The sequence below is a fragment of the Sitophilus oryzae genome, unplaced genomic scaffold, assembly GCF_002938485.1.
Source record: "Sitophilus oryzae breed Bouriz unplaced genomic scaffold, Soryzae_2.0 scaffold_802_pilon_pilon, whole genome shotgun sequence".
NCBI classification, from domain to species: Eukaryota; Metazoa; Arthropoda; class Insecta; order Coleoptera; family Curculionidae; genus Sitophilus; species Sitophilus oryzae.
In genome coordinates, this window is record NW_022147420.1 from 194,638 (window position 1) to 218,817 (window position 24,180).

The 24,180-nt window shown below is 31.6% G+C and overlaps 1 protein-coding gene across 1 annotated transcript in view; it reads right to left on the reverse strand.

Annotated features, from left to right (window-relative positions):
- Positions 1 to 2,460: 2,460 nt before the first annotated feature.
- LOC115888597 (NPC intracellular cholesterol transporter 2) overlaps positions 2,461 to 24,180 on the reverse strand; it is a 44,913-nt gene continuing 23,193 nt past the window's right edge. Inside the window, exons 3-4 of the mRNA XM_030908361.1 lie at positions 21,884 to 22,083; positions 2,461 to 2,621 (exon numbers count right to left, since the gene is read on the reverse strand). Coding sequence (XP_030764221.1) covers positions 2,532 to 2,621; positions 21,884 to 22,083 — 290 coding nt within the window. The 3' untranslated portion in view covers positions 2,461 to 2,531. The remainder of the gene's footprint in view (positions 2,622 to 21,883; positions 22,084 to 24,180) is intronic.

Here is a 24,180-nt window from a genome sequence, read left to right on the forward strand (position 1 = left end):
TAGTTTGCTTCATAAACGTTGGGTCAAAAGTCAACCATTAGGGAGATATTGCGGTACAAAGATGGCGGAAAAATAATGTTTTTATTTTTTATCTTGAAAACGAAAAGAGATAGACTAATAAAATTTTATGGAAGCATTACTGTTATGAAAACACACTTTCTGGTAATTTTTTCACTTTTTAAAATGAGTGGAAGGGGTTGAAATAAACTACCCGTATCATTCTTGTTAACGAAATTTAAAGAAAAATCTTATCAAACACATGCAAAAAATTTGATTTGGATAGTTTAGTTTGTTTAGAAACTTTTTTATCTCTTGTATTTTTTTGATAAAACTCACCGATTTGAAATTAAAAATAAAATGTAAAGCATTACATGTCAGGACAAAAACATTTTCTGATAAAGAATCTAGTGGGCTGCTGTAATTTTTTAGAAAAAATATAGTTGGCCGCTGTTACTTTTAGGATGTTCCTAATATTATTTTATTTGACATTACTCTACTGCAATACGTTATTATCTAGATGATTATTATTATCGTTATTATCACTAGATTCTTAATCTAAAAATGTTTTTTGTCCTGACATGTAATGCTTTACATTTTATTTTTTAATTTCCAATCGGTGAGATTTATCAAAAAAACTCAAGAGGTAGAAAAGTTTCTAAACAAACTGAACTATCCAAATAAAGCATTTGCGTGTGTTTGATAAGATTTTTCTTTAAATTTCGTTAACAAGAATGATAGGGGTAGTTTATTTCAACCCCTTCCACTCATTTTAAAAAAGTAAAAAAATTACCTGAAAGTGTGTTTTCATAACAGTAATGCTTCCATAAAATTTCATTAGTCTATCTCTTTTCGTTTTCAAGATAAAAAATAAAAACATAATTTTTCCGCCATCTTTGTACCGCGATATCTCCCTAATGGTTGACTTTTGACCCAACGTTTATAAAGCAAACTACCCTTTATTTTGAACAAGGAATCACCCCCTAAAGTTTTTCGCATTTGTTTTGAAACACCCTGTAGAATGTTCACACAATTGTCTGCTTTAATTTTTAAATTCATTTTTAGGATACATTTTAAACATAGAAAGTAAAAAATTGATTTATTTAAAGAAGGTTATATATTTTTGTGTCATAGAAAAGAGTGTCATATATTTAAAGATATTTTAATTAAATTTTATAATTTATCAATTGTGATGTCTTATTGTCTCTTTATATGTATTGAAAATTAATTGATTAAGAGACAATAAACACATTTAGAACTAACGTGTTCTTTGACTATTCCAACTTGTCTAATTTTAAGTACCTATACTCTGTATATTCTATTAGCTTTATATAGCATTATTATTATTTCTTTTGAGGATTATCAAATTTACCGATTATTTGTTAAAATGTCACTTAAGCGGACTATATTTTTAGATTTACAATAAATTTATTTTCCAAAAAGTTGCGTTTTTTCTATTGAAACATAATGAAAAAAATGATATGTGTTATTGGTGTTTTTATATTGTGTGTTATGTTCGTTCGAGAATAACAGTATTTATTTAAACAACTTATACCAACCAAGAACATCTTGTTTTAAGAAAAGTCATCATTTAAAAAGAAATATTATAGTTTGCATAGAAATGCCCATCAATAATATTTTTATATGGGTCAACATTCTAAGTAATTTTTTTAAAAATTGATATAAAAACAGGTCAAAAAGATGATGCGTCTCAAAAGTGGCTCACCCCTATAACTTTTTTATTTTTTCAGATAAAAAAACGAGATTGGGTATATTATATGATATAAATTAGTATTGATTGACCTATTCATTTTTTTTCAGTCACTTCCTGTTTCACCGGAGATGTCTACAACTTTTGATTTTTAAATGGCACCCTTGGTATATTTTTGCTTTATTCGATAGAAAATGACACTCTGAATAGACTGACATATCATTGTCACCTTTAGACATTTTTGCTGAAAAAAATTGTATTTTAAATTTCAATCTAGAAATGCCCAAATTGTATTTTTAGTCATATCTCGATTTTTTCAAATGGAACATGAGTAGCTCATTAGCTTACTTGGAAAAATCATTTTTTTAGGAATAATTTGATACCACACACTTTTTTTAATTTGATTGACACAGTATTTGGAGTCAAATTGTCGCTATGAACCGGATGTTACATTTCAAATAAACCATATACGAAAATTTCAAAAGTTGACATATGATATGTCATTCTATTCAGAGTATAATTTTCTACCAAAAAAATACCGAGGATGTCATTTAAAAATCAAAAGTTCTAGTAATTTCCGGTGAAAGAGGAAGTGACAAAACAATTGAATAATACGTCAATCAATCCTAATTTATGTCATATACCTACTAACCTCAAACGTCTTTTTTTATCTGAAAAAATTAAAATGTTATACTTGAGACGCACCCGGTATATCTTATATAGAGTGGACAAAAAAAAACAATAAAGATAAATATATGTAAAAATAATATTTTTATTAAAATAGTTTAACCTACGATAGAAAATTGTATAAATAAAAAATAAATTAATTTGTTATTCTTGCTGGAACCTCAAAGCAGATGGCATTCTTTCCAGATGATGTGTCAGCCAAAGCCCAGTGAACTACTGTTTTAATCTGAAATTAGAAAGAATAAAACAATTAACCCAATTTTTTTGTAAGTGATTTTACTTTATAAACATGATCAATAATTATTGTATGTTATATAATGGAACATTCCTGAAAAGGTAAACAAAGAATTGAAAAAGAAATTCATGTGACGGTAGGTAATGGTTTGTCCTTGCTTTTTGGTATACAATTATTTACTGTGGCAAAAGACATTAAACAATGATAACAATGGATCAATTCTTAATTTTCTTTTAACTTGTTGAGGTTTATGAAATTCCATTCTTAGAGAAATGGTAATATACAGGGTGCCATATCTATTGGGGAGATTCCTCATGTAAAAACATTTTCATATCATCATAGGTCCAATTCTGCTTTGTTTTGTAGCTACTGGGAGTTAAAATGCTTTTAGCGATTGGAATAAAATTTTGAAGGCAAAGTTACTATAAGTGCTACATATTTTAGTGCTAAAAAGGTGTCGACAGATTTACCAGGGACGTGCATAATAATGGGTTATCACTGAAATATTTTTCTAAAGAAACATGTGCGCCAATGGCTTTATTGCTATTAGACTTGGACACAGACTAGTATGTGACTTGATTAGGGCAAATGAATAAAATTGTATTTATTTCAAGGAGACCGAAATCGGCAAAATATGCCGAGACAACTTTTAATTGGCATTAATTCAATCAAAACTGTGCTCACAAGAGAAAAAAGTCAGTGGGGCACATGTTTTTTAGAGAAATATTCCAGTGATAACCCGTATGCACGTCCCTGGTGAATCTCTACACTTTTTAACATTAAAATATGTCGCACTTATAGTAACTTTTACCCCCCAAAATTTCATTCGAATCGCTAAAAGAACTTGGAAGAAAACTATAATAAATAAAAAAAAAGATTTTAATCCCCTGTAGCAACGAAACAAAGCAGAATCGGTATCACAATCTATAGTTTGTCCCCGGATTGTCTTTACAAGAGGAACAACTTTTTTATTATTGACATTTTGAGAAAAATGCATTCTTCTTAAAAAAAATTGCTTGTTTTAAAATGGTTAATATCGTTTATACTTTCACATATTTCCATACCGTTTTAGAGAAAATTAAATAAAAAAACAAGAAAATACCGGGTGCGTCTCAAAAGTGGCTCACCCCTATAACTTTTTTATTTTTTCAGATAAAAAAATGAGATTTGGTATGTTAGTATATGACATAAATTAGAATTGATTGACGTGTTCAATTGTTTTTGATCACTTCCTGTTTCACCGGAAATGAATATATTCATACCCAGCCTTTGATATTTAAATGGTACCCTCGGTATTTTTTTACTTTATCCGATAGAAAATGACATTCTGAATAGAATGACATATCATATGTCAACTTTTGACATTCTCACTTAATAAAAAATCAATTTTTTCAAATGGGACCTGAACGATACCACACACTTGTTATTTCGAGTGAAATTTTCGTTACGAACCGCAAGTTATAAATTCAAATAAATCATATGCGAAATGTCAAATGTTGACATATGATATGTTATTCTATTCACAGTGTTATTTTCTACTGAATAAAGTAAAAAAAATACCGAGGGTGCCATTTAAAAATCAAAAGTTGTAGTCATTTCCGGTGAAACAGGAAGTGACCAAAAACAATTGAATACGTCAATCAATCCTAATTTATGTCATATACTAACATACTAAACCTCGTTTTTTTAACAGAAAACTGCACCCGGTATAACTAAGTCTAGGGTTTCTATAAAGGCTTTTGGTTTAGTGCAAAGCTATGGAAAGAAACGTTACGTTATCAGAAAATGTGATACATTAACAACAGCAAAAAATATTACAGCCAAAATTAACACTAACTCTTTCAATAACTAATAATAACCATCTATCAAATCATGAAATCGAAATTATATTACCATAGAAACACCTTTTGATTTTTAGGACTTCTAGGAAAAAATTCAATCATATTTTCATGTTTTTTTAATTTCCTCTAAAACACTATGGAACTTTGGAAAAGTATAATAAAAGTATAAATTTTGTATTTTTCTCAAAATGTTCATAAAAAAAGTTCCGACAATCCGGGGACATACTGTATGTTGATATAAAAAATAAATTTTATTTTTACGTGAAGAATCTCCGCACGATAGATGACGCTTGTTTTTTGAAACACCCTGTATATTATTCTCTTGTTCCAATAAGAGATATTTTTACATCCGCAACTTCATTGAGTATTCTTTAAGTAAAGCACACAATAACAATTAGATTAAAAATAACAAACCATTATTTAAATAATTAAAGCATTATACGTTGATGTCAAATGATGTACCAAGAATTTTAAAGATTTTTTTTCAAGTTATATCGGAACAATAACATTGCAAAACGTCATTCATTTAAATAAATGATTTTTTTTGCACACTTGACTAGACAATTTGTTGTTTTTTTTTTGTTAGCGGAGATAAACCAGCATACTAATGAGTGATCATATTATAGATATTATTATTATTCAAAGAGTGTACAAGTTCAAAAAAAAACTATACCTAATGCTGATGGAAGATTTTCATTCTTACATAGATTAAGCAATCCTTTTAGTTAATTTTATAATATAATGTGTATGTCTACCAACTACAGCTTATTCATACCCAGCCTGTCGACTTACGCTCATTTGCATGCGTTTTGCGTCTTTTACGACTAAAACAAAATAACACGAACATATTTGAGTGGCCTGAGCAAAAGCGTTTAGCGCGTCTTATACATATTAAAAAAAGACGAAAAAACGCTTCAAACACAAAATCGCTTAATTCGCTTTCTGTGTGACCGTAGACTTAGTGCGCGGTCTAAGCCCGCGGCCACACAGAAAACGATTTTTGCATTTTTTTGCGTGAAGCGTCTTTTGAGACTAACACAAAATAACAGTTATATAAGAGTTTTTAGCGATTTCTAAGATGAGACCTCGTCATAGGCGGACGTAATATTTAATAATACAATAAAAATAAATTAAATAGTATGCATTTTTTCATTTTAGGAAGATACTATTAAATTGAAGGATTTGAAGGACATGTTTGAAAAAGTATATTTTGAAATGTTGAAAAAGTAATAAATATTAAAAAAAAATTTACCCTTAAACAATAGTTTTTTTGTGTAACAAATAGTTTTATACGCATAGAAAATTGTTTTTTACGCGTAACAAATAGTTTTATACGCGTGAAAAATAGTTTTTACGTCTAACAGTTTTATTCACGTAAAATAAAAAAATAATAAAAATAGTTTTTAACGTGTATCAAATGATTTTGTACACGTAGTAATTTGATTCACTTTGTAGTTTGTAGTAAAATATCAATATTTTTGATAAACACTTGGACTGCTCACAAATACATGTCGCGTGACTACATAGTTCTAAGCCGTTACCACTTTTCGTTACCACTAGCTCGTGTGTCAGGACCGACTCACTAGCTCGTGTACAACGGCCTTGAATTTTTACTCCCAGCGCGCGTAAAAAAGTTCCACTTCAAAAAGTTTGATAAATCATGTCCTAAAATTGCATTAGCAATTAGTAATACTTACTAGTCTAATATACAGGATGAGTCTTAAATAAGTGCAAATATTTTCAGGGGTGGTATATTTCGACCCCAGGAACACGTCTATGAGGTACTTTTCGCAAAAAAAATGTTGAAAATCGTACATTTTCTTTTTTATTTCCCTATATATTTTTCGAAAACTTTTTAGAACTGTCCAGAGGTGGATAGGGAAGCGGAAACCGGCCCGGGAAAAACAGGCAACCGGCCCAAATCCACAAAAACAAAATGACCATAACGAAGAAACATAATTTATTTATTAATATATAAGTAAGGGCGTTTTTCGCTCGTGCGAAAAAGCTTTTTTGCCTCCGGTTTAAAAAAAATAAATTGTCTTAATCAAAATTTTCGTAAAGACCAATATTGGGTCGGACATCTGAATTTTTACTGATAACGGTAATTTGATCTTGAATAGGCTACGATTTTGAGAAACTTTAAGAGTTCCTGATTCATTCAGTTCAGCTGACCCAATCCTCTGTGAAATACATTACTTTTAGCTTTTCAGGTATATACTTTCTTACACATTGTAGAAAGAAATTCTCTCTTTTCTGTTACAGCAGCAGCCTCGTCGTGTATACGTCTTTTTAACTGAATTAACCGCGGTCGCCTTTAAAACTGCAGCATTTTTTAGGTTATTATATAGTTCTTATTACGAAACTTTTCCTCTATACTTTTTTACATTTGGCATCTTGTATGATAATGCCATGACTCAAACGAAAAAACTTAGGCAATACCTAGGCAGTGGATATTTTCTGATGTAATGCTATGTTACAGTCCATAATAAGAATATTTGGATTTTCCAGACATACCTATTAATATTTTATTATCTAATCTAGTTTAAACCTGATTTAACTCTTCTCTGCTGTCTCAGTAATTTTTAGCAAATTTATTTTAATAACATTTTAAACAACAATTTAGACTTGGCTTTTAGTTCTCAAACTTGGCTTTTAATCCGTCCCCAATTCAAACCAATCATATATATGTTTTCTCCGTCAACCACAGAGTTCGTGTCAAATTAGTCTACCTTTTTACAAAGGGGAGCTCGAAAAATATTGCAACGAGGCGAGGCCCCCAGTTGTCAATCTACGCTACCGTATTCTTAGTATACATTTAGATCGAGACTATTTAAATTTATCTAATGCTATTCATTCTTTTTTCTGCTGCCAGTCAGCCGTCTCTGATATTACCATAGTTACGGCTTTACTCCATGGTTCTCAAATTTAAAAAAAAAAACATTTTTTTTAAATTTTTAAACTTAAATAACTCGGTTATTTTGCACTTATCTGAAAAATGGTAAAGAGTAAATATGTTTCTTTTATCGAGATCTACCAGCCCTGAAAATATTTGCACTTATTTAAGGCCCTGTATAATTATTATTATTTATTTTATCATAATTATTATAGTAGATTACAAGTAAGTAACCACAAAACTACAACATAAAAAATTTATACACAAATAAACTAAAATTCCTAAAATAAATGGCAAATAAAAATAATTATTTTTACACACACCACTGGCACTAGCAGTAGATTGCGTTTGTCGTCGAATATCTAGCCCGTTCAACGATCGATCCGAGCATATCTTTCATCTTCGTCTTTTCAACGCTAACCGTGCCTATCTCAAAGGATTGATTGTTGAACGGGCCGGAAATTCCAAGACCTTTTCGTTACTAATCGACAGCTTGATAGAACCTGGAGACCTGCCACTTCTTTTGCGTGTTTTTAATCGACAGAAATCGAAATAAAAGCTTCAAACGGTAAAATCGCAAAAGCGCTTCACACGCAAAAACGCAAAAAGAGTGTTTATGTGTGGCCGTGGGCCAAGGATCACACGGATCGTTTCAAACTCGAAACTTAAATTTTAAGTCTATAGTTTGCAACGATAATTATCATCTATATTATCATCAACATTGTATCCATTTTTTTTTGGTACAGTGTTATTTACTACTACCATAAAAATACATATCAACCATCGTTATAATAATAAATAATATTTTAATTTCTCACCTATTAATATTTTTTTCTCTGACAATGTAATTGCTCAGCAATTCGGAGATAATTACAATGAACACATAAAAAAATTACCCAATTACATATAACATTTACATTTCCAAGTATCACTTGCGTCTACATTTTTAATTATGCGGTTTATATTTCAACTTTTAAATCATTAACACATTTTTTAAACCAAGCTAAGTTGGTATATTAACGAATGACTTTCCCTACATACATTATCTTCGGAAAGAGAAATCTAAAGCTTTCTTGTTATCAAGAAAATCATTTAATTTTTTAAATACTCCACAAAAAAATTATGGTTTATAGTCCAAGAAAATAGGCCCTCAAATACGTAGTTTTGGGAAAAACTTGAATTTTTGATATAATAATCTTTCAAAGTAAAAAGATCTAAAAATGAATTGTAAAATATTTTTTTTTTAATTCACCCCCGGGAAGGGGTGAAATAAATAAAGTTATTTTTTCAAAATTTCTGAGAAACGGTAAGGACTAGAAAACAAGTTCAAATAAAAGTTATAGAGCGTCCAATTTTTCATAAAAAATGATCTGTATACTTTTTTTCTCAAATCAAAATTAACTGAGATAGGATGGCTAAAAGCTAGGGGACAGCTTTTATTGGAACATTTTTTGTTTCAAAGTCGTTACCGTTTCTGTGAAATTTTAAAAAAATAGTATATTGTTTTATTAGGAGTAAAAATGACACTCTTTCGAGCGAGGCTGTACGTTGACATACAGGCGAGCTACAAAAAGTAATTTTTACTCCGAATAGAACATGCTATTTTATTCAAACGCCACAAATATTTTTTTAAGCAATTTCAAACGTTCCAAATAAAAAAAAATAAAAAGATTTAAAAGTAATACCTTGTGTGTAATTATATATCGAGAAACTATGATTAGGCCTCTTGAATTTGACACTTCATGTCAGTTTAATAATATATTTTCGTACTTTTGTGCTTAGGCGTAAAGGTCCTTCGCTTTTATGCCTAGGCGTTAAAATGATTTTTTTATATTGTCAATAACGTCGCAAAAATTAATACTTTTGTGACGTTTGAAAAAAAACACTTTATTTATATTTTTCACCCCTCGCTCGGGTTGAATTTAAAAAAAACTTAATTGAAATTTATAATTTTCCAAGCAAATGGAATAAAAGCGTTAAATACCTATATGAAAAAAATTGGTGAAACATCTAGACCCTTAAATTTTCGAATTAAAGAACATAAAAATGATTATCTATACTGGTATATAAAATCCTTAAGTGACTGACATACTGATTAATCACGATCCTGCTCAAACCACTCAACGTAAGAAGCTCAATTTTGGCATACAGGTTGATTCTAGCGTGTAGAGGTTCGATAAGAAGGGATTTTTCGAAATTCCAGTTCCAAGAGGGTGAGACCACCCCTCAAATATTACAATATTTTTATTTAAAAAACGGTCAAGTTTCCGAAAAAACGCTTAAACACGCATATCTTATTTTGTTTTTTACATATTTTAAGATTTTTTGAATTTTTAAAAATGTATACAGGGTGTTTCGAAAAATCTGGTCATTGATTAATCACGATCCTGCTTAAAGAGCTTGACGTAAAAAGCTGATTTTTGGAAAACAGATTGAATTTAGAGTGTAGAGGTTCGATAAGAAGGGATTTTTCGAAGCTCGAATTCTAAGGGGGTGAAACTATCCCTCAAATATTAAAATATTTTTTATTTAAAAACCGGTGAGTTTTTCGGAAAAACTCTTAAACACGTATATTTTATTTTGTTGTTTTCCGTATTTTAGGATTTTTTACAAATTTATACAGGGTGTTCAATAAAATATAACCATTGAGTAATCACGATTCTGCTTAAACTGCTTGACGTTTATAGCTGATTTTTGGCAAACAGATTGACTGTGGGGTGTAGAGGTTCGTTAAGGAGGAGTTTCTCGAATCTCAAATTCCAAGAGGGTGAAAACGCCCCTCAAATATTACAATATTTGTTATTTAAAAAACAGTTGTCTTTCGGGAAAACGCTTGGACAAGCATAATTTATTTGGTTTTTACGTATTTTGAAATTTTTAAAAATCATATAGGGTGTTCCAAAAAGTTGGGTAATTTCTTAACCACGATTCTGCTTAAACTGCTTGACATAAAAAGCTTATTTTTGGCAAACGGATTTTTCGAAAGTCAAATTCCAACGAGATGAAACTACCCCTCAAATATTACCAATATAGTAATATTGCCATATTGTTTTTTCTCATGCTGACATAAATGTGAGAAAAATTTATCCAGTTTGTATGTTAATGGAAATTCTTGCTTTGCTTTATTATCACCATTACAAATGATTAATTCGACGCGAACGAAGTCGCTGGTACACGCTAGTTGATATATGTTTATATACTTTAATAAAGGGAGATTTTCACAAATCTAAGATTTGTCAGCTTTCATGAGACACAGGGCACAGAATAAATTTTAATAACACCAAAATTATAATGAAAGAAACGATAGCCTCTAAAAGAAAAATAAAAGGGGCTTTTTTAATACAACCTAATAAAAATAAATGTATTGGTCATGCATCTGTAGCTGTTAGTAATGTATGGCAATCGCTTCTTTGATTGTAAAGAACATAACATAAATAAACATAACATACTTAAAAATTAAAAATAATCATACAGAAAGTTTGTGGCTTTTTGGCTTTACCTTATTAAGTAACTGTTATCAGGTAGTATTTGTTAATTTTGAAGTTTAACTTGATATAATGTCATTTTAACAGAACGTCAACGGATTTTGTAGATGTATCTGATTTAAAAAACTAAAGTGTTCTCGAATAGTTGAATTTAAATATTTTAAATAGCTTTTTTCTTTATTTTTTTTTGTATTTTTTTTGCTTCCGACGACAGAAAGAAATAAACTTTCCGAAACGTTAAGCATTTTTTTGTTCATTAGGCAATTTTGTATATCTGTAAACCTAACTGCTGGCAAGTAGGTTCCGTTTGGATTAACGCAGCAGTGTTTACAAAAATTAACTATTTTATTTTATAGATTTTCTTGCAGTGGCGAAATACTCATATAGGATTTTTTGGATATTATATCCATAATACCTCTATGAATTTTTCAGCAACTTATATTTTTTTTAAATTTCTAATGTCATCCCCATGCTTCTAGCCAACCTATCTCGGTTAAGTTTCATCTGAACAAAAAAAGTATAAGGTCGTTTCTATGTAAAATTTGACGCTCCACAAGTTTCTTCCTCAGATTGACAGAACCTGCACATATTTTCGACCGTCAATCCCATTAGCTTTAGATGCCTATTCAGCTAACAGTGCCCATAACAGTTTTTACTATCTATCTGTCTTTGCTTATCAGGTCTGCCGTGAATTTTGGAATGTTCTACCATAAACTTTTTCGTTCGTCTCTACCCTGGTGAGTTTCTCCACCCTTCTAGACATTTGTTGACCACTCATCGTTCTGTAGCTATTCTCGTGGCTGCTTTTGTAACGCCGCAGTAGGCGTCTAGGCCTATGAATGATGAACCTTGCTTGGTCATTTCATCTGCCTTTTCGTTACCCTTGTGATCCTCGTATCCTGGTACCCAGGCTAACTAACATTGCTACGCTCACCCAAGTTATTTAGAACACACATACAATGACCAACCAAACCCAAACTGGCGGTTCTCTTAAACAGACTAGAGCGAGAGAGTGGAAAATTTGGTCTAACAATAAACAGAACCAAAACAAAACTAATGATAGTTGATAAGCCTAACGTTGTAAAAGGATAAGCAGCTTTACATATCTGGGGTCAATAATAAGCAACATGGGTGGATGTGTGAATTTTTTGTCAAGAATGCGATGCTGAGACTTACCAAAATATTGAAAAAATCATACATAACCAAAAACGCTAAAATCAATCTGGTCCGAACGTCTTCTCATACGGCTCAAAATCATGGACATTTAGAGTTAAAGAACGCAAATATATTGATTCCTTTAAACGTGGTGCCTACAGGATATTGCTTAGAATCCCCTACACCGCGAGGAAAACAAATCAATTGATACTGGAAGAGTTAAGTGTAATCACCAGACTATCATCATTATGCATGAAGAAGGTGTTGCAGTTTTTTGGACACGTGCATGGCTAGAAGATGGAAAGAAGTAGAGGGAAAGAGAAGTAGAGGCCGATCGCCTATGAGATGGTCGAATGAAATCCAACATCTCACAGACTGAAGATAGAATGCCTTTAGCGTTGGTTGGCTGTCTTTGAAGATGGCCACCGAACGATGCTGCCTTATTATTTTTTCTGCACAATAGTGGATTGCCAAAGCACATCACATGGGAGTAGTGTGGCATCCTTAGACAGGCTTCTAACCATGGACCGATATTCCTGTTTCCTGACCTCCAGTAATTCCAGCTCCTATGCCTTCCGACGTTCTTGAGCCGTCTGTATACCAGTAATTAGCTTGAAAGGGTACACACCTTTTTCTCTAGCTTCACTTCCTGGTATAGTTATAAAATTTGTTGTTAAAGTTATACCTTGTAACTGCTGTATCTAGCGGCAATGTAAACATCATAATCTTTAAATATACGTCTCTAACAACTAGTTGTGATTTTATGGACATATTTTTTACGAGATTAACGAAAGATGTCTAGACAAACACACAGGCAGTTACTCCCACAGCATGTCCCCATTAGTCTTTTAGAGAAGAAGAAAAATTTTTTATTATTAACATTTTGAGAAAATGAATTCTTCATAAAAAAAAAAAAATTGTTTGTTCTAAATGGTTAATACTATTTATATTTTACATATTTCCATACTGTTTAGGGATAAAAATAATGAATATTGCTGAATTTTATCCTGAAAGTCCTAAAAACAGAGAGATATTGTTCTAGTACTTCATTTTCATCATTTTAGGGACTTCTGAACAGAATTTCATACCTCTAAAACCGATTTTAACAAAAAAAAAAAAATTCTATAAAATTTTCCACACCCCTAGTTTTACCCCCCTTAAGGAAGAATTCAAAAATCACTTAATATTCCAATATAGCGCTGACATAAGGAACCTCGTGCAAATCTCATATTCTTGACGGAGAATTTTTTGTTCCAGAACGTTCAACTCCTCATTTCACACCCTTAAAATGCGAATTTTGCCAAACTTGCTTCTTGAGTGCTAGAATTATCGGTTACAATAAGGACGTCTGGCAAAATTCATATTCTATATTTCGATTTTAACAAATTTTGTACAAATTTTTTTTTTTTAAAATTTCTTATTTTTTAGGGGATGCTTGCCTAAAATTCGCTTCTAGTTACTCACTTTCATCATTTAAAGGACCTCTGAACAGAATTTATACTCGTAGTCTAGAACGGATTTACATAAAATTATAGCAAATTTCAACCGCTAGTTTTACCCCGTTAAGGAATGAATTCCAAAAATCACTCTAATTATTCAATTACGCTACATACGGAACCTCTGTGGGCAAATTCTTATATTCCTTGAACAGAATTTTATTGTTCCAGAACGTTTAACCCCTCATTTCACACCTTTAGAGGGCGAATTTCCAAAAAATTCGGCCTTCTTAATGCTACATCACGTTACATAAGGGACGTCTGCAAAATTCATACTTCTAAAACCGATTTTAACCTTTTGTACAATTTTCATCCCTTATTACTTAGGGGATGAATGTCCAAAATTAGCTTCTAGGTACTCATTTTCGTCACTTAAGGAAACTAGATATATATAGATAACACATTTTTGTACAAAATTTCACCCCCAGTTTCACTACCCTTAGGCTATACATTTCCAAAAATCGCTTAGCAATGTTCAAATGCGCCACATCCGTGCAAAAGTTCATACTCATAGTAGGTACAGATTTTTTATTATATTTTTTTTTCTTGTATATTTTTTTTTTTTTTTTTTTTTTTTTTTTTTTTTTTTTTTGAGGGTAAAAGTTACTTAGTAGTGCTCATGTTAGAGAACGAATTAATATTCCCCGTATTTACTCCAGTTTACTAATACTAGCACAGATATTATGTATAATCATACTATGTTTTATTTTTTACTTTGGAATAGGGAAAGTAATTTTTATTAGAAGGACAAAAAATAAAAATCTAAATTTTTATTTTCAATAGCTACGCAATATTCTATTTTTTCATAGCCTTAGGTTGGGCATGTACTAATCGTAATATACGAATATATAATCAATACAATTTCTTTAAATATCGAGAACTAAAATATGTGGGCAACACCCGTACGAAGATACTCGCCGGCGCGTATGTTCTTCTGCAAAAATTTAAAATATGGTGGAGGCTTCGAGTTATGTTCCAAGAAGCGCCATCCGGTATGACAATCAGTTAAACTTCTCACACCGAGAGTTCTTTAAAACTATAATTTCTTTGGTCTTAAAGTAGGTGCAAATATTTTGAGGGGTGGTATACTTCGACTCTCAGGAACACGTCTATGCAGGTTTTTTTGCAAAAAAGGATTTAAGCAAATCGGCATTTTCTTGAAAACTTTTCTGATATTTTAGAAAACTTTTTTTTTTTTTTTACTACTTTTTTTTTGTTCATGGCAAATTTTCCTACGGTAGAGTTTCTTAATCTCTGATATTACCAACAGGAGATATGCAAATACCGAAAAATAGAGGTGGCTCAATTTTTTAAATAAAAAAATTTCAATCAAATTTTTTTTAATTTTCAAACTTTAATAACTCGTAACTAAATTTGATTTATTTGAAACTCGTAAAGGAGAATCTATAGTGTACTCTGTATTGAGATGTAGTAGCCTGAAAATATTGCATTTATCTGACTCCCTTTATAATTAAAATTTTCAAACCGAACAAAAAAACATACTGATATTAATAATTATAAGTGTCCCAGAGAACGACATTTTACAATAGTTACTTTGCAAAATAAAAACACTAATAATCAACCACAATACATTTATATATTACTTTTACTTTAACCCTGGACGCGCGTTTCGCCCAACATGTTAGGCATCATCAGCAGATGATTATACTAAAGTACAAGTCTACAGGTAGCGTTTTATATACTCGCTCAGTTGGTACGGAGTGGGCGTGGCAAAATCTAGCCAACCGAGTTAAAGCCCACTGAGCGTAACAGTTAGAAGATTTCCGCCACTAGAGTAGTTAGGAACAAAGAACTTGAAGGAATTGGACCGTTGCCTCTGTTCATACTATCTTTACATTTATTATTCTGATGCTTTCATCTGCATCTAATTGCCTTAATTTTGAGACTTGTTTAATTATTTTAAATTTTTTTTTTTTTTTTTTTTTTTTTTATTTGTTTTTTTTATCAACAATATGTTCGCCAAAGGAAGATTTATCCGGTCTACCATATCTTAGCTGAGCTAAATGTTCTTTAAATCTAGTTATATCTGATCTTCTCTAGTTTTCCCAACATATTTCTGATTACAATCTTTACGAAGAATTTCTATCCAGACCTTTTCCGGGAGGTGTTTTAATCTTTTGGATTACTGATAATTGTTGTAATAGACTTTTACTGATGTTTATATATTGATCAGTTTTATAAAATTCCTTTTATGCAGACACGGGATAATTTCTATCAAACGCGGTATCGAGAAAAATATTTGACGTATCTTTCTCCACTTGAAAAGTCGAATTTTAATGATTTCCTGAAACATTTCGACTTTTCAAGTGGAGATAGATACGTCTAAATATTTTCGATACCGTTTGATAGAGAGTTATCCGTGGTCTAAAAGGAATTTTAAGAATGTCAATTATAAAACTTGTGTATGTGCTAATAAAAATTACAGACAATTTTATCAGCGTAATCAAAAAGAGAACACACTTCACTGGAAAGGTCGGGTATTTATGAATTTTTTTTTTTTTTTTTATATTTCAAAATAATAAAGTACTGGAAATTAGAAGATAAATATTAACTAGATTTAAAGTAACATTTAGCTCAGATAGATATGGGTGAACTCGAAAAATCTTGCGTTGCCGAAATATTGTTGATAAAGAACAAACAAAAAAAAAAAAAAAAAAATTTAATATTTAAAATTAATTATAACAAGTCTCAAATTACAGGCAATTAGATGCATATGAAGGCATCAGAATTAATAAATGTAAAGATCATATGAACAGAGTCAACGGTTCCTATTCCTTCAAGTTTTGTTCCTACTACTCTAGTGGCCGAAATCTAACTGTGACGCTCAGTTGGCTCTGACTCGGTTTGGCTGGATTTTGCCACGCCCACTCGGGCCCACTGAGCGAGTATACTAAACGCTCACCTTGTAGAATGTACTTGTACTACTGTGTAAAACCAAAAGTTCCAACCTCACTGGTGAAAGTTACTTTCTGATTGGTGTTCCATGTTTAAAACCGAACTGACCGATTATACGATGATGCTGGCAATTAATGGATTAGTTTAGTTATGGCAGTCACTAAGGACTTCGGGTTAGTTAGATGATTAACCATTTAATTTTTGCTAGTCCAATCTTTTTTTGAGCTCTGATCGGGATCGGCCCACCGGGAATTTTTCCCGTTTCCATATGGTCCCCATCGCACTGCCCTGGGAACTGCCTGTTCACGCAAATTTTCCCACGGTAATGATTTTTAATCTCTGATATTACCATAGTTACGGCTTTTCACTCCATGGTTTCTCAATGTTTTTTCAAAAAAAAAAACATTTTTTTTGTAATTTTTTAAACTGTAAATAACTCGGTTAATGTTTGGGAACTTATCTGAAAAATGGAAAAGAGTACAATATGTTTTTTTATCGAGATCTAAACCCAGCCGCTGAACAATATTTGCACTATTCCATATTGGACGTCAACGTGGTACAATTAAATAACTTGAGTTTATTATGATCCAATGGAATTTGTTATAGTGGATATAACACACAAGTAACCACAAAACTACTACAAGAGAGGATACACAAATAAAACCTAAAATTCCTAAAATAAATGGCAAATAAAAATAATGTATTTTTACACCGACCATGGCATAGCAGTAGATTGCGTTTATGTCGAATATCCGGCCCGTTTAACGATCGATCCGAGCATATCTTACATCTTCGTCTTTTCAACGCTAACGGTGCTGATCTCGACCGTGCCTGTCTCAAAGGATTGATTGTTGAACGGGCCGGAAATTCCAAGACCTTTTCGTTACTAATCGACAGCTTGATAGAACCTGGAGACCTGCCGCTTCTTTTGCGTGTTTTTAATCGACAGAAATCGAAATAAAAGCTTCAAACGCTAAAATCGCAAAAGCGCTTCACACGCAAAAACGCAAAAAAGTGTTTATGTGTGGCCGTGGGCCAAGGATCACACGGGTCGTTTCAAATTCGAAACTTAAATTTTAAGTCTATAGCATCTATAGTTTGCAACGATAATTATCATCAACATTGTATCCATTTTTTTTGGTACAGTGTTATTTACTACTACCATAAAAATACATATCAACCATCGTTATAATAATAAATAATATTTTAATTTCTCACCTATTAATATTTTTTTCTCTGACAATGTAATTGCTAAGCAATTCGGAGATAATTACAATGAACACATAAAAAAATTACCCAATTGCATATAACATTTACATTTCCAAGTATCACTTGCGTCTACATTTTTAATTATGCGGTTTATATTTCAACTTTTAAAGCATTAACACATTTTTTAAACCAAGCTAAGTTGGTATATTAACGAATGACTTTCCCTACATACATTATCTCCGGAAAGAGAAATCTAAAGCTTTCTTGTTATCAAGAAAATCATTTAATTTTTTAAATACTACACAAAAAAATTATGGTTTATAGTCCAAGAAAATAGGCCCTTAGATACGTAGTTTTGGTAAAAACTTGAATTTTTGATATAATAATCTTCCAAAGTAAAAAGATCTAAAAACGAATTGTAAAATATTTTTTTTAAATTCACCAAAAATTATTTTTTCAAAATTTCTGAGAAACGTTTAGGACTAGAAAAAAAGTTCAAATAAAAGTTATAGAGCGTCCAATTTTTCATAAAAATGGTCTGTATACTTTTTTTCTCAAATCAAAATTAAGTGAGATAGGATGGCTAGAAGCTAGGGACAGCTTTTATTGGAACATTTGTTTCAAAGTCCTTACCGTTTCTCTGAAATTTAAAAAAATAGAGTATTGTTTTAATAGGAGTAAAAGTGACACTCTTTGGAGCGAGGCCGTACGTTGACATACAGGCGAGCTACAAAAAGTCATTTTTACTCTGAATAGAACATGCTATTTTATTCAAACGCCACAAATATTTTTTTAGGCAATTTCAAACGTTCCAAATAAAATGGAAAGATTTAAAAGTAATACCTTTTATGCAATTATATACGAGAAACTACGGTTAGGCTCCTTGAATTTGACACTTCATGTCAGTTTAATAATATATTTTCGTACTTTTGTACTTAGGCGTAAAGGTGCTTCGCTTTTATGCCTTGGCGTTAAAATTAATACTTTTGTGACGTTTGAAAAAAAACACTATTTATATCTTTCACCCCTCGGGGTGAATTTAAAAAAAATCTTAATTGGAATTTATAATTTTCCAAGCGAATTGAATAAAAGCGTAAAATACCTATATGAAAAAAATTGGTGAAACATCTAGACCCCTAAGTGTTCGAATTAAAGAACATAAAGATTATTTAAAAAGGGAGATTTTCACAAATCTTAGATTTGTCAGCATTAAAATAATAACAACAATAAATTTTAATAACGCCAAAATTATAATGAAAGAAGCGATAGCCTCTAAAAGAAAAATAAAGGAGGTTTTTTTAATACATTCTAATAAAAATAAATGTATTGCTCATGCATCTGTAGATTTGATGTTAGTAATGTATGATAATCGCTCCTTTGATTTTAAAGAACATAACATAAATAAACATAAGATAGGTAAAAATTAAAAATAATTATACAGAAAGTTTGGGGCTTTTTGGTTTTACCTTATTAAGTAATTGTTATTAGGTAGTATTTGTTAATTTTGAAGTTTAACTTGATATAATGTCATTTTAACGGAACGTCAACGGTTTTTGTAGATGTATCTGTTTTAAAAAACTAAAGTGTTCTCGAATAGTTGAATTTAAATATTTTAAATAGTTTTTTTCTTTATTTTTTTGTATTTTTTTTTGCTTCCGACGACAGAAAGAAATAAACTTTCCGAAATGTTAAGCATTTTTTTATTCATTTGGCAATTTTGTATATCTGTAAACTTAACTGCTGACAAGTAGGTTCCGTTTGGATTAACGCAGCAGTGTTTACAAAAATTAACTATTTTATTTTATAGATTTTCTTGCAGTGGCGAAATACTCATATAGGATTTTTTGGATATTATATCCATAATACCTCTATGAATTTTTCAGCAACTTATATTTTTTTTAAATTTCTAATGTCATCCCCAAGCTTCTAGCCAACCTATCTCGGTTAATTTTCATCTGAACAAAAAAAGTATAAGGTCGTTTCTATGTAAAATTTGACGCTCCACAAGTTTCTTCCTCAGATTGACAGAACCTGTACATATTTTCGACCGTCAATCCCATTAGCTTTAGATGCCTATTCAGCTAACAGTGGCCTGTTAGTAGACCCATTACAGTTTTTACTATCTATCTGTCTTTGCTTATCAGGTCTGCCGTGAATTTTAGAATGTTCTACCATAAACTTTTTCGTTCGTCTCTGCCCCGGTGAGTTTCTCCACCCTTCTAGACATTTGTTGACCACTCATCGTTCTGTAGCTATTCTCGTGGCTGCTTTTGTAACGCCGCAGTAGGCGTCTGGGCCTATGAATGATGAACCTTGCTTGGTCATTTCATCTGCCTTTTCGTTACCCTTGTGATCCTCGTGTCCTGGTACCCAGGCTAACTAACATTGCTACGCTTACCCAAGTTATTTAGAACACACATACAATCCCAAACTGGCGGTTCTCTTAAACAGACTAGAGCGAGAGAGTGGAAAATTTGGTCTAACAATAAACAGAACCAAAACAAAACTAATGATAGTTGATAAGCCTAACGTTGTAAAAGGATAAACAGCTTTACATATCTGGGGTCAATAATAAGCAACATGGGTGGATGTGTAGAAGTTAGAAGAAGAATTTTTGGTCAAGAATGCGATGCTGAGACTTACCAAAATATTGAAAAGATCATAACCAAAACCGCTAAAATCAATCTGGTCCGAACGTTGGTCTGTTCAATCTTCTCATACGGCTCAAAATCGTGGACACTTAGAGTTAAAGAACGCAAATATATTGATTCCTTTAAACGTGGTGCCTACAGGATATTGCTTAGAATCCCCTACACCGCGAGGAAAACAAATCAATTGATACTGGAAGAGTTAAGTGTAATCACCAGACTATCATCATTATGCATGAAGAAGGTGTTGCAGTTTTTTGGACACGTGCATGGCTAGAAGAAGAAATGACGATATAGACAGGCTTATAGTGCTGGGAGAAGTAGAGGGAAAGAGAAGTAGAGGCCGATCGCCTATGAGATGGTCGAATGAAATCCAACATCTCACAGACTGAAGATAGAATGCCTTTAGCGTTGGTTGGCTGTCTTTGAAGATGGCCACCGAACGATGCTGCCTTATTATTTTTTCTGCACAATAGTGGATTGCCGTTAATTCCACATGGAGTTGTGGCATCCTTAGATAGGCTTACCATGGACCAGATATTCCTTGTTTCGACCCAACTAATTCCAGCTCCTACGTCTTCCGACGTTCTTGAGCCGTCTGTATACCAGGGTACCTCAGCTTGAAAGGGTACACCTTTTCTCTAGCCTTCACTTCCTGGTATAGTTATGTAAAATTTGTTGTTAAAGTTATACCTTATAACTGTTGCATCTAGCGGTAATGTAAACATCATAATTTAAATATACGTCTCTAACAACTAGTTGTGATTTTATGGACATATTTTTTACGAGATTAACGAAAGATGTCTAGACCAACTGGCAACACAGGTAGCATTCTACAGTATGTCCCCGCATTGTCTTTATAAGAAGAAAAACTTTTTTATTATTAACATTTTGAGAAAAATGAATTCTTCGTACCGTTTATACTTTTACATATTTCCATACCGTTTTAGACAAAATGAAAAAAAAACACGAAAATATTGCTGAATTTTATCCTGAAAGTCCTAAAATCAAAATGCATTTCTATGGTAATATAATTTCGTTTTCATTCTTTGATAGATTGTTATTGTGGGAACTTTAATTAACGTCATATTTAACTGCTCTAAAATGTTAAGGAAGCACAAAATTTATTTAGTTCAATTCTACGGAAAGTTATCGGAAAATACACGGAAATACAGATGGTTAAATACAGTTATCGGAAAATGTGTTACTTTAACAACAGCAAAAATATGACGTTAATCTAAATTAATAATAATCTCCCGTCAAAGAATGAAATCGAAATTTTATTACCATAGAAACGCCTTTTGATTTTTAGGACTTTTTTTTTTAATTTTCTCTAAAACGGTATGGAAAAATATATTATGTGTAAAAGTATAAACGGTATTAACCATTTTAGAAGAAGCAAAAATTTTTATGAATAATGTACTTTTCTCAAAATGGGAATGTTTTTTTCCCCTTGAGTTTTCCTCTTGTAAAGACAATCCGGGGACATACTGTTATATAATCTGTGCTAGCAATATGAAACGTGTAAACACACCTTTACCGTCTTTCACTCACAATAAATCAGTCAAAAGACTGAGTTTTAGAAAAACGAAAGTCAACATTCGTACCCTTGGGTATATCTGCAAAACGTCAATTTCGTTTTTGTATACGTATGTTTTTCCTTTCTCGAACTGACAATTGTTTTTGGTAGTACCGTCTTCTTCGTATATTTTATCGCAAACTGATGTACCATCTACACCAACGAATGGGAACGGGATACCGACGATATTGGCATTGACTTGTTGAGTTAAGCTCTTGATTTCAGGACCTACAATAACAAACAATATTATTTTTATTTTTTAACGGTAAATATAATAAATAGGTATATGATCTAAAACAGCATATATAAATAGGTATATGATCGCGAAGTAAGCCGAAGTACTAGTCAAATAGTGAAGAGGATTATTTCGTCTCATTAAAATAAGTCGAGACGAGGCAAAGTTAGACAAGTATCTATTAAACTTGATTCTCACTATACCTTCCATATCAGCTCCCTTCCGTTTCCCTTCCATTTAAATAAAATATTACATCATGTAAATGAATAGGACAATGCACACTATCCGTTCCGTTTCCCTTCCGTTCCATATCCTTTCCTTCCATACAGTTTTTTGACGGACGGACTGAAGCGTATCGGTAACAGCGTTGTCAAGTTCTTACATTTCTATCAGTTCTGTTAACATTTTGCAGATATTTTTTGCAGATATTATTTGTTTCACCTCTTAATTAAATCTATTACCTTTTTCAAAAGATACAAATTTTTAAAATAAAACTTTGGTAATGATATAAATTGTACAATAAAATGTATGGAACTGATACAGAACGGAGGCTTACGTATGGCGTCAATACAATAAAAAATACGGAGCGGATATGGAATGGATATGGAATGGAAACGGAAGGTATAGTGAGAATGAACCTTTATTCGACCTTGACCTACTTCGCGAGTAGTGTAGAGACCGTTTAAAGATTACTTCAGTGACATAAATAATGTCCGCATCATATAGAAGTTTTTTTTCAATTGATTTACAGTGCTTTCACAGCGCTTTCAGATGGAGCAGAGGGTCCGCGCGGACCGTCCGCGAGTTCCATGAGTTTAAATGAACAATTTCACATGGGTCGCGTATACTCCGTCCGGATGATTTCGTCTGACGGCTATCTTGAAAAAAACAAGCAGCACAAAAACAGCGCGGACGCTCCGCTCCATCTGAAAGCGCTGTTAGAGCACAAAACATCCCCCTTTAGAACATTTTCTGTAATTGCAATGACTGGAAGTAAAAGCTGTACTATACGAACAAACACTAGAGGCGCTGCTAGTCATTAAAAAATTAACAAATATTCATTTGTTTTTTAAATATGTCAATATTTTTATTTAGGTGTGTTTTATGAATATTCGGTGTGTGATTTTGGCAATTTCCTCATTAATTACTGGTGTAGTGTAGATGTTTGTACTTATTTTACCAAGTATATTTTATTTTAATTATTCATATTTAATTGCAATGGCTTTTTTCGACCGAGAACGCAAACCTGCGAAAAACTGTTGCGTTCCTAATTGCGACAACAAAATGGCAGTTTTTTTCGTTTTCCAAATCCCCGGAAAGATTCGAATTGTTTTGTAGGTTTTTTTTTCAGTATGTAAAATACATCATTAATTTGTAATATCAGTAATTGTTTTATTTTTATAAACGTTCGATCGGGTATTGATATAAAAAAAATTATTGTGACAAAATAGGTCTAGGTATTAAAATTAAATTATATGTTATACAGGGTGGTCCGAACTGTATTCCGGAATACGGAAACTTTGCCAGCATTTGCATATTCTGCAGATAAAAATAAATAATAAAGTTCGTAGAAATGTATGTCCTAAAATGATTAGTTTCGGAGGTAATTTTTGAAGTAACGTCAATATTCGAATCAAAATTAGTGTCTGGGGGTTTTTGGACATGAGAAACTTGATTTAGATGTCAATATGACTCCTAATTGTAGAGGGCGCCAGCGACATATTTTTTTAGCTGGTTTGAAGAGTAAAAATAAATATAAAATAAAAAAATATATATGCATTTACGACGTTTCTACGTAAAGAAAGTCTCTTGGTAAAAATCGCTACGAATAATGGTTCTCGAGATATTTGGAATCCAAATTATCAATACCTGTCATCATTGACATAAATTAAACATGTTGACTAAATAGTTGTACTGAAATCATAAATTTGAAATGCTTTTGTGTCAAAAGTTCAACAGAAATATTTATCATCGTTTTTTCGAAGAAAAAATTATTATTAAATATAAAAAAATAAAATGTTATCAAATTTATCATTTCAGTCAAATAACTATCTACTCAACATGTTTATTTTTTGTCAATAATGAGATGT